The sequence below is a fragment of the Oryzias latipes genome, chromosome 21 (genome assembly GCF_002234675.1).
Source record: "Oryzias latipes chromosome 21, ASM223467v1".
Taxonomy (NCBI): domain Eukaryota; kingdom Metazoa; phylum Chordata; class Actinopteri; order Beloniformes; family Adrianichthyidae; genus Oryzias; species Oryzias latipes.
Window position 1 is genome coordinate 28,165,548 of NC_019879.2, and position 12,337 is coordinate 28,177,884.

A 12,337-nucleotide genomic window follows, 5' to 3' on the forward strand; every position below is an offset into this window, starting at 1 on the left:
CCACCAGAGGACCAAAAAACCACCAGAGGACCAAAATCCATATGATTTGGTTCTGTTTATCAGTGAAACAATAGACTGAAACTTCGTTCATAAATTCTAGAAACGGTTGTTTAATGCTTTTTAAAAAACTATTTATTTTTTGAGGAACTGAACCCTTCAAATGACCTTTTTTAGAAAAGTATCTGTTTGAATATTTTCTGTAGAAATGTTGGATGAAAAGAGCTGAACTGGTTCCTGGGAGTCGGTTCTGCTGAGTTCTGCCTCCTCTGAAAACGTCCTTTGATGGTTTTAGACCTGAAGTGGTTCCATGAAGGCTTTTCTGGGTCAGTTCTGACGGCTGGTTGTTCTTCCTGGAACATCTCAGAGAACTAAAGGAAGTATTGGAAATGCTCCACACGTTTTGCCGTTAGAACATGTGAAGCTTTGTTCTTAAATCTGGAGGTTCGTCTCCTTTTTCCACGATTTCTGTGGGTTCCAGAAAATGCGTCTTTACCCTGAAACATAAGCAGGAACAGAAGAGTTCCGTGTTTTCTCTTCCTCTGAGGGTGTGCAGCCGTTTGTTATGGAGGCTGAAGGTCGCTCGGTCGGTGCGGATCGGGCTGGCGTGTCCGCTGGAGAAAAACAAACACTGGATGTTTTGGGTCCAAACGTTCTGACTGATTCGTTCTGACGCTCAGCCGTCTCCTCTCTTAACAGCTCTCTGGCGGTTGCGAGCTGACGGTCGTCCTGCAGGACTTCACGGCAGGCTGCGGCACAGAGATGTCCGTCAGTACAGGTGAGGCTTTAGGTAACTGCTGAGGGGGTGGAGCCTCTGCTGCATTGACGCCGTCCGTAACACCTTTTGCAGGTCAGACGGTGGAGCTGCTGGAGCGGCCCAGTGAGCGACCCGGATGGTGTCTGGTCCGAACCACCGACCGCAACCCGCCGCAGGAAGGGCTGGTTCCCAGCTCGGCTCTCTGCGTGTCCCACTCCCGCTCCAGCGTGGAGATGGACTGCTTCTTCAGCTCGGGGAGAGGTAGGACCCGCAGCTCTTCATCACTGGATTCAGTGATGAAGCTGAGAGATCTCTTGTTTTGGCTCCAACTGCACGAAGAGACTCCGGCCGAGTCTAAACTGCTGAGTTTGCATTTCTAATGACATGAAAAACAGGAGGAAAATGTTTACCGTTACTCTGCTGACCCCTGCAGGTGAGACAGGAGACTTACACCAAACCACAAGTAGTTTAAGTTAAAGAAAAGTCAATACAGGAAAATAAGTTTCAATACTTTCTGGACCGCTTTAATCTGAAAATTTGGTTTAAAAATGTTTTAAGCGTAAAAACAAAAGTGCTTGCACAGTCCTGGCCTGCAGGGTGGATGGGGTCCTGCAGAGGGCGCTGTGGTGCAAAGTGACGGCCTTCGGCTGCATGACTGAACATGCTTCATCTGCAGAATCAAACACATGCATGTCGACACACGCTGGATCAGCTGACGTCTGCCTACACGTTCTTTTGAGTAACGTCAGCAGAAGAGTCGGAGACTGGGTGTTTGGAACATTTAACGTTCAATCTAAAATGTTACAGCAAAACCAATCTCCAAATGTGTGACATACACACCTTTAAAGTGGTCTACTAATAGTCGTTCAAAAAGCAGCAGTTGTTGATCCAGCAGTTAGACTGAACCAAGTTGTAACATTAATTACCAGTTAGACTGATCCAGCAATTAGGCTGATCCAGCTTTTAGATTGGTTCAGCTTTTAAACTGATCCAGCTGTTACAATGATCCACCACCAGCATTTAGACCGATCCATCATTAAGATTCTGTGAGATTTTTTTTTTTTTTTTTTCTACATTTAAGGTTGAACTAAGATGAATTTAAACTGACTGGAGCTGCTGTTGTTTACTTTAAATCTGTCATTTCTCTGTTCCTGGTTGATGTAAATAAGTTTGCAGGGTTCACAATAGTTGCACTTGAACCCACAGAACAATCAGCAATTAATTACTATTGGCTGCTTAGAAAATCTCCATCTGTAAGTCAGTTTCTAAAATTAAAGTTGAAAAAAAAAATTCTCCTCTGAGATTCTGGAGAGATTTTAATCAACTTTCCTGTGAATGAGTTTAAACTGATAATTAAAGGTTTCTCTTTGGTTTAAATAGAAGCTCCTCAATGCTCAGCTTGATCAGGCTTCTCTGTGTCTCCTGCATGTGGGTGGGGGGTGGGGAGCGGTACCGGGGGGGTAGTGTCTTGTGACCGCTCTGTGAAGTGGGTCTCCTTGTCCTTCCGAAACTCTGGAGTGAAGGAAAGCGAAAGGACAAAACTCGTTCCGGCCCAGTTCCCACCTGGAGGAGGCTTGAGTGAAACCTACAAAAAAAAAAAAAAAAGTTCCTTGGTTCCAAAGATTTTTGGCTCTTAGATTCAGTTTTTAGGTTAAAGTTGGAAACAGGAGAGACGGCTGTGGATCCTGAGGAAAAATGCGCAGAGACTAAAATGGGACACTGCAGCGGAACAGTGATGCTGGAAGCGCTTTATTTGGGCTAGGCCGGTTCCTCACCTGCTGCAGTGCTCACACACACACACACACAATCCCGCACAAAAACACACAAAAACACACAATCGCACGAAGGTCAGGAGCCGCGAAATCAGCAAAACATCCTGAGATGCTCACAAGTCGCTGATTCATTTCATGAAAACAGAAAGTCAGAACTAGATTTGCAATTCCCATCAGATGCAATCTCTTTAAAGGTATTGCATCTGATTGCTCAAAGCAATCTACATTTTAAGCATTTTAAGGCTATTACTATTAAAGGTCAAAATGCACCTTTAAGTTTCAAGAATATAGTGACATAGCTGTTCAAACTCTCTGAATCACCACCTACAAACATTTAAAAACATTTTTCGCAATACCGTCTTGGTAATGTTACTCATATTTTTGTACTCTCAAATTAAAAAAATCAACAGTAAAGACGAGACTTTTTTTGATATTATTACTGAACGGTGGGCGGAGCTTCCCAGGCTTCCAGTAGGATCTATTTAGAAGAAACAGGCGCTTGAGGAATCATGGGTGATTACCTTGGTCGAGTTTTGAAATACGAATTCTTTAACATTTTTAAATAATTAAAATTTAATTGAAAAGCTTTTAAATCACGTTTACAGCTTTTTAATGTATCTAAATTTAAAGATTTTTTTTCATAACGTTGAGAGATCATTTTAAAGGCTTTTTGTTGTTGTTTTTAATTGTTTTCGTTAGAGTTTTGATAGTAGGTTTACACTTTTTAGCTTATTTACTGTTTCTGACAAGTGTAAAGAGTGTCAATTATTTTTAATTTACTAATTTTTATTTGTATTTTAGCTAAAAAAATCATCCCCTTACAACTGTTTTTAAAACAAAATCAAATGAAAGCAACAAACAATGAATATTTACGGCTGTAAATTTATGTCGTTTTGGTGTAAAGGTGGACTTTTTGACCGTGAGATTTAATGGAAATTTGTTCCCGCCTCTAAATCCAGGAGCTTGGTGGTGTAAATTACTTTTGACATCACCTTTTGTGGCAGAAATGTCTGTAGCGTAAAACAAGTCAAACGTTTGAAATGATTTTAAGACCCACGCATGCTTGTGTTCAGGAGAAGTGAAGTGTGTCTGAGGGGGAGGAGCTGTGCTGCGCCTCTGTGAGCACAGGCTCCTCCCCCTGCCTGTCTCTGGCCGTCCCTCCCTCTGGATCGGGACAGTGCAGACCTGTTTCTCCTGCCGCGCGCACACACCCTGTCAGCTGGGATCAGGTCGGCGTGCGAGGCGCTCTGAGGATGTGTGTGTGAGGATGAACCCCTGCTGTGGATGGATCTCCTCGCGCTGCTGCTGCTGCTGCTGCGACCGCTCAGGTGGGACCGGAGGCTCGGCAGGTGTTGGGGGGGAAACAGCAGTGGGTCTGGGAGCTCGGGTTCTGCTCCTCTGGGATGGAAACCGAGTTTTGTCAGTTAGTGTCACTGTCAGGAGTCATCTGTGGGATTGAGTAATCTCTTTTGTGTGTGTGTGTGTGTGTGTGTGAGGGGTGTAGCTGGTTGTGACACAGTTTTTTTGTAGCTCTCTGGGGCTTTGCAGGACTCATTGTGTTAACCTGCATTTCCCAACCTGACAGACAGTTGCTCACTCCTCCTGAGTCAGCCGTGGCATCACATGACCACAGCCTTTAAGTTAAATCTGAATCAGCACCAATTCAAGCTGACCCGTCCCTGTGGTGGAGCGGGTTCGCCAGGCTGGGTAATAAAGAAGCTTTACTGTACAGCAGCAGAAAAGGAAATGGAGTTAAATGGAGGATAAAAATAGACCTTGAAGCATGACTCTGGGATTTCAGTTCAGGAGACAAGTTTGTTTGGTTTATCAAATCTGGATCAGTTTTCAGATTATCAAACAATTTTGGGAGAAATGATAGAATTTAGCACCAAGCATTTTGTTTAGCTGCAGGACGGCGTTTCTGCAGCATCTTGGTGAACTCGAAGAAGAAACCGTTCATTGACTAAAGTCAGGAAAGTACATTTAACTGTCTAGGAGAGAAGAGAATGGGGAAAATGACCTGGGATAAACCCAGTGGACCACATGTCTGATGTTTTTCTGTTACAGTGATGTCACTGTGGGTTCTTTTAGGCTAATATTAGTATAAGTTTAGTTGGAACTAATTATCAGTTTTGACTTGAATTGACTTTGGAAAATAATTGCATAAATGCAAATAAAACTTCTTCGTTACATTTTGTGTTTTTAAACCAGTTTTTATGTCGTTCTGAAAATTATTCCTGTATTTCTTTTGTTATTTATTTTCACTTTTTCATTTGGCTTTAAAATGACCAATAGGTTCAACAACTCACAACCCGTTGTTTTCAATCGGTGAATCGACAAAGGCTTTTTATTGTTTTCAAAAGTTACACGTTTTTGGCTTTAAAGGGTCTATATCCTGTTTTTCTTAAGCCTTGCAGAATAAACTCTATCCATATTTATATTATATTACATTCGGCACACTAAAGAAGAAGTTGTTTTATTAAATATTTGTTATTTTGCTGAGCTCATTTTCTTACACTAAAATAAGACGATTCGATCCCTGAGGCCCCACCTTTCTCTCCTTGTGGGTGTCGCCCATTTTATGACGTCAACCTAGATCCGGCCTCGGCGGCGTGTTTGAGTTTCTTCCACGAAAACAAACGTCATTCTAACTTTTGCAAAGATGGATGCGCAGATTACGGATACAGAAGAAAAGCGTTTAGCCAATCACCGCCAGGTCCACTATCTGTTAGCCTGGGGGCGGTGCTGGTGGCGCAGACTCTTCCTGGAAGGGGCGGTCCTCACTTTGTGATGTCACAATGTGGGGACCCACTCGTTTTCATGGATTGTGAGGGGATGGTGCTCAGAGCGCAGGTTTTCTTTTAGAGTAAACCTCAGAAATGAATGAATGGATCAAATTGCCCCTTTGAGGATATTTTTCGTGACAAATGAACATTATAAAACACTTAACATGTCAAAAGTTGATTTTACTTGAATATAGACCCCTTAACATCTTTTACTTTTTGCCATTGCGTTTAGTGGCCGATGCATCAAATTCTCCCTTTCTGTATGTAAAACATATATTTGGGACATACTTGGGACAAGCACACCAAAGCACTAGATTGTGCCCCCATGTTGCTGCTTGTTTTTAATACTCCTACACTAGCTACTTCTAAATGTATTTGCACTTTTTAAAGCTAAGTTAGCATTCGGAGTGTTTTTACTTCGATTGCTCGGCTTTATTCCGCAGATTTTTTAGGTTTAAAGTTCTTAAGCTAACTTATCTTTTGCAGATGATGGTGTAGTTTTCTTTTTGGGAATTTGTTGGCTTCTTGATTATATTTTTACTTAATTCAGCTAATAAGCTAATTGTACTTTGCTGTCTTTAGTTAACATGTAGCAAAGGAATTACCTAATTTAGAACTTAGTGTAAAAACTTACAGAACAATTTTGAAAATGTTAGCTTAGATTTAGCTAATGGAACACTTAAATGTTCTTATTGGTGCTTTTAATCATAAAGAAGTGTTTGAAGTCTTCTAGTTTAGCTGTTTTAGCTCTTAGCATTGTTTGCTCTGAGCTTTTTAAAAAAAGTTTTAAAAGTTTTCATTAAATTAAGCATTAAACTGCTATTATTTGATTTGTTTCTTTTTAGCTGAATTACTTTCTTCAGCTATGAAATTGTTTTAATTTCATCAGCAAAGAAAGATGCAAAAAAAGGCCCAATATTTAAAGAAAATGATCAGATGAGAGCAGAAGGCGTCGAGCACTAAAGTCCAACGGTGTTGAAATCCAGCTGCAGTCCATTTGATTTGCACTCAAAAGGTTGCAGTGATGAAGGACGTTATAACATCAAACGTTAGACGTCCCTCCTACACCAGAGCCCAACAACAACGGTCTGTTTCCATCACCTCCAGGGTGGGACTCATTTTCTCACCTGCTCAGGTGAAACATGATGTTCAACTTTAACTCAAACATCCAAGACATTTAGAAAATGTTTGGTTCAATACGAGAACAAACATTAAATTTGTTGAGAATGTTGTTTAAAAAATCCGGACAAACAGGAATGTATCAATAAGTAGTCAAATTCCAGTAGAAATATCCAGTTTTTCTTTGAACAGCTTTTTACAGTCTGGATAAAACACATCCATTGTGATTCATTTCTGTCACCTCTATTTATCAGCTGGTGTAGTCTTTGTGGTTCTTTATGGACCTGTCTGTACTGTGAAGGTTTGCTGGCAGCTGGTAGTTAAAGTTTAGCCCGGCTTGTGTCAGGACAGGCCACGGACTTTGGTTTCACATCAGGAGCTGAGTGTTGGATTGGTTGGCATGCGGATGAACCGGTTCCTCTGGTTTGTGTGAAACTGGCAGTGCTTTACATATGCCCTCATGCTGGGGCCGCTCTGATGGATATCAGCAGAAAAGCTGGATTTAAAAGCAGGCATGATATGGCAGACGTGCAGCAGCTTTGTCTTTCCTTCTGTTGAAATCATAAACGGTATGTGATGAAAGATGGTGATAAAATGGACACCCCTATGAGCTTAGATGTTCCTGGTTCTGCACTGTTCTGGTGTCATTCTGATTTTTTTTCTTCTCAAATCTGGTGTTTCCATTCTGAGAATCAGTCTGTTGTAGAACCTTTAGCTGCTGCTTTGATACAAAGAAACATTCAAGGTGCCTTTAATTGGAGTGAATGTTGAGTAAGGGGACCTACTGAAGCTCAACATGGACCAGCTTTAGATTCAGGATCGCTGCTTTACTTACTGAGCTGGAGGCACTCGACAACCATGTGCACCACTCTACATCTAGTGTACAACTAATCTACATCCAGTCTATGCCCGGTCATCATCTGATCTACATCTAGTGTACATGTAATCTGCACTTGGACTAGGGGCGGTGAACATCTGCTTTACATTCGGTCTACTTCTGTTCTACTTCTGGCGGTACACATCTAGTCTACATCACATCAATATTCGGCCTACATCCGGTCAACAATAAGTCAGCATCCACTCTACCTCCAGTCTACATCTACTTTCCAATGTTGCCAACAAGCCGGATTTCAGCACCTTTATCCTTTCTTTGCTGATCTTCTTCCGTGTTTGGTTTGTACGTGAGTCTGTATCTGGAGATCCCAGAGGATCCTGGGACAGTCGTTGTGTGCTGATCTTGTAGATGTTTATCATCCTGAGCTTGGAACCATCTAGTGAAGATGTTACAGTCAAATGTTTATTAAGGATCTTAGCTTAGGTGATCTCTGAGGGTCCCAGCTACTGGTGGGTAAACCAAGGAGCGGCTTCCTACTTTAGGTAAAGAACAAGGCAATCTGCAGTCTCTTTTGTCCCGCCTACTTGCCTATTTTGGAAAGGCTGAGGTTTAAAGAAGAAAGGCACAAAAAAGTAAAATACTGTCTGTTGTTGATCAGTTAAGGGTTTGTTTGCTGTATCATTCGGGGTTCTGCTGCCTCATGTACTGTAGGTCAGGTACACGTTCCATGTTCAAGTTCTGACTCCTGTCTGGACAGTTGGCTCTGACACTTCATGGTCCTCCGCCTCTGAATGGTTCCTCTATGAATCAGATCTAACAACTTCAAGGCAGATTGCGTAAGTGTCGGGATATTGTTCCGCCGTCCTTTACCCCTTGATCCTAATCTGTAGTAACTTTCCTCCACATCTGGTTTGACATGAAACTTTGTTTTTGTTTGATGGAAATGTTCATTTTTATCAGTGTGGCTGATGTTTCCCATCAAGAGTTTCCGTCACAAAGTGTCTTTTTGAACAGGATGCAGAGGACGATTTGAGGAAGACTCAGCGGTAATTCTTGTGATACATGAACGAAAAGCCAAACTCAACTAATACATCATTTAAATTTCGTTGCAACAGTTTTATTTAAATAATAGTCAAGATAACTTTAATTATACTCCAAATGACCCTTGTCTACAGGGCTCACTTTGATTTACAAACTCCAAGCTGCCATAAGTTTGACTCAGCGGGTAACCATGTATCGCGCCATTTTTTACGATAGCATTATTGCACAGGCTGATATCACGATGACGATATGATTGTTTGTGCTGCCACAGGGGAGGATGTAGAGGAGAGTCTTCATCATGCCAAATCCACTTTTTGAGTTTTTAGGTGTATTTTAATGCAAATTCCGCACAAAAGACAACCCCTGGTGATCAGAACGACTGGAGCTAACAGAGGGTTTGGGACAAGAAAAAACGTTTATTCACCAAAGAAAATGAGACAACTGCTGATGACCTCCAGACCAAAAGCGGCAGAAATGTTCTGCTCGCTGTGGACTTTTGGAGGCGAGCGTTTGAAACCATCGTGTTCTGCTGCTCTGAACCGTCAGCATCATGGAGGCCGGTGGCCTGAAACCTTTTCAGGGTTCTGAGCCTGAAATAGACCTTCCAGGTCGCCCAGTTTTAGTCTTGGATGTCCAGAGTTCCTCTGAAGGAACATGGTGCGGAACCAAACAGAACGTGTGTGAATGCAGAAATGAACTCAGAACCGGGTAGAACCGGTTCCACAAACATCTAGCAACGGGTTCCCTGCAGGAAAGTGCAGCCGATCAAAGCTGATCTGGAATCCGAGCAGATCAGAAAACGGAGACACTTTTCTTTTGGGTTTTCCACAGGCAGGTTTTTCTGCTCCTGGGTCACATGTCACAGATATCTGAACTGTGCGATGGGAGTTATGAGTGGAATGCCATCCTCCCAGATTACTGTCTCTCCCTGTCATTGACAAAAAGGCAGCAGGGAGAAGGGGCGGGGTCTTTCCTGGCATAGCAGTTCCCTCCTTTGACTGCAGAGGTTCTGGTTTGGGAAGCAGCTGGTCTCCCAGGTGTTGCTCTGACGCTCCTGTAAATCCTGCAGCCATGAGAAGCGATCTCAGGGCGTGTTTCCTGTGCTCCGTCCGAGAATGGGATTAAAGGAGGGATTTCTGCTTGGAGCAGCAAGCCTGTTTTCACAGAAACACTATTTTTAGCTCAGTTTGTGAAACATCTCTGCAGATTAGAGATGAATCTGAAGCAACAAGTTACTTTTGTGTAAAAAAAAATCAAAAAGTGCAACTTTAAAGTCCCAGTCCAACTTTCTTTGGATCCATTTTCAAAGCGTTCCCAGTGGTCTGTTATTTAGGATTATGTCATTTTTAGGCTAAAAGCAAAAACCTGTGTGGTTTTCTAGGACATAGTTTCTGCAGAAGGAGAATCAGAAATTCACCTCCGAGTTGTGGGCGGGGCTGTTGGCGTGGAAAAACCCTGCCCCCTTTCCCCTCCCCATTGCTGAGAGGTCACTGATGCCAGCGTGGACGAGGAAAACAAAGACCTAAATGGATCTATTTTACTTTTAGGATTTGGAGCCTTGCACGGGCCAACCCTGACGTTCACCTCTGACCTTTTAACCCCACACTCTTCAGCCCGGTTCTTAAGGGCGTCCTACCAACATCTCTTTGTGTCACACAGCCACTATGTACATTTTGCGCATTTTCCGTGTATGAAATCTCAGTCTTTCGTGATGCATGCGTAAACAACGTCATTCAAAATGTTTCTTGCGTTCGTCGATGTGCGCAGATGTCCGAGATTCGGTCGACCAGACTTTATGTGAATTCCAGATTTAGCTGTTCAAGCTCAGTTGGTTGAGACCTTAAATCCTACACAATTGTGTGTAATTTTGGCGAGATGCAAATTTGTGGCCGTTCCAGACCGTTCCATGTATGTCCATGTACCACCAACGTGTGACTGTTTTATCGCGTACACGCCGCACAAATCCCGTTAAATTTAGTAGTTGACGCACAGATCACTAGTGAATTGCATACAAATCATCTTCGTTGATTTTTGTGTTCATTGTTCGGTTTATTCTTCGTGGTTCTAACGTGGTTCGTTCCTGATACATCGGTGAAAATGCCACGTAAAAACCACATCTTTTCTCTCTTTTTCCACATACATTCACCTACAACTGCATCTTTTCTGTCTGTTTCTGACTCACAACGATTTGTAAAGAAAAACTCTTTATAAATGTCTTCAATCATCAGTAAAATGTTGCAAGAACATGTCAAAAACACCTTCTTCATTTATTCTTTTCCTGTTAAAATCCCACTTTCAAACAATGCTCCTTTTCTCGCTCTTTGCAGTGGCGGCAGGCGGTTTGACCTGAAGGTCTGACTAACCGAAGGTGTTTGATGGAGGAGTTAAATCGGCTTGATCAGCTCTTATCTCGTTTGAAATCAGCAGCCTGTTTAATGTTAGAACAAAAATAGATAAATATTGAGCAAAGCTGTAGCTCAGTGGGTGGAGCAAGCAATTGGTCGGTTCAATTCCCGAGCTCAAAGGTCATTTTGTCGGTAGGCAGAAATGGAAGTGGAAGAATGTGTTTTGGAAACAAGTATTTCTATTATGGGATGTTTCTTTAGACGGTGCTCCGCTGTTCAACCGAACAATGCAATCTGATTGGCTGACGCTGGTCTTGGAGCATTTTTATGTGGGAGTTCTTCCACTGAGGTGAAAACAGACTAAACAGATGGAGAGGAGACAAGCTTTTTGTTATCCTTTACTGATAGAACCGAACTTTCTGGACTGTCCTGCTTCAGAGAAGTCCTAATTTGGACTCAGAGGTTTTCTGAAATTCTCTTTTTTTTTCTCTCCATCCATTTTTATTGTTTAGAAAAGAGTTCAGTGTTGCAGAAAACCGCCGAGCTGAGCTGCAGAATGATCCCTGACAGCTTCCCGTCTTCTCAGAGCTCTGATGACTCTCTCTCTCTCTGAGGTTCAGCCGTGAATCCAGACCTCCATGTTCCTGCAGGGTTCTATAGGGTTCCATAGGGTTTCTCTATGAGGACGTTTGTTTACATGTTAGATGGTCAAACTTTCTTCCCCTCTTTCAGACTCCACAATGGATCCTCCTACTTTTTTGCGTCGTCTCTCTGGATTCAGTGTCCACTCATAGTTTTATTTTTCCTTTTTTAAATTTTTTTCTCATGCAGACGTTGATCAATCAAAGTTTTTGTTCAGAAACCAGAGCAGGAAGTCGAAGACAGAAACTCACCGAGCTGCAGAGTTGTGGCATCAATGGATCCATTCATGACAAATGAATGTGGTGTAATTACAGAATGAAACGAGCGGGACAAAACTGGATCCGCAGGGCGCTCATCGCACTCTCTGCATGTGTGTGTTAGGGCGTGCACGTGTGTGTGTGTGCATGTGTGTGTGAGAGATTAAAGATGGCAGCGATGGAGCCTCACACTGGACGGTCTGTGCTTCTGCACGCAGAAGAAAAGCCTCATTGTTGCGTCTCACCTGACTTTGAGTCGTGCGGCGTGCACACTCCGTGCGCTGCGACCCGACTGCAGCTGCACTGCAGAAATGCAGCTGCAGCTGTGTGACGCAAAGGGTCGCGGCTTCACCGCGCCTCTGAATGAGAAGGAAACGGCAGATAATCTTCATCGTCTCCAGAAATCTAGTAATGGGGAAAAAAGTCAGACGACGACGGAAACAACCTCCAGTTCAGAGTGAATATTTATTGCTTTAGCAGAAAAATAAAGGAAAAAAATAGAATAAAGTAACTATGAATCCAAAAAAAACAGCTAAATATATCAGGAAGGAATGATTATTTATGATAATAACAGATCCCAGATGCCCAAACACCTGAGAGGAGGGGTCCTGGAGAAACGAACCCAAAACAAGACAAGAAAACAGTTTTGAGTTCCTGCAGCCTAGCAGGAGTGAGGGGTGAACCCCTCCTCAGGAATAGATATGAAGAGGAGCAGCCCCGACGGCTCTCCCCAGGGACAGGACACATGAGGGGGAGCACCCCCGGTGATCGTCCTCCTGAACAACA

At 42.8% G+C, this 12,337-nt stretch overlaps 1 protein-coding gene across 2 annotated transcripts in view; it reads left to right on the forward strand.

Moving 5' to 3' along the window:
* kalrn (kalirin RhoGEF kinase) overlaps positions 1 to 12,337 on the forward strand; it is a 128,272-nt gene that overhangs the window by 87,635 nt on the left and 28,300 nt on the right. For both annotated transcript variants that reach the window (XM_023951149.1, XM_023951150.1), the window contains exons 39-40: positions 697 to 775; positions 848 to 1,015. In XM_023951149.1, the coding sequence (XP_023806917.1) occupies positions 697 to 775; positions 848 to 1,015 (247 nt within the window). The remainder of the gene's footprint in view (positions 1 to 696; positions 776 to 847; positions 1,016 to 12,337) is intronic.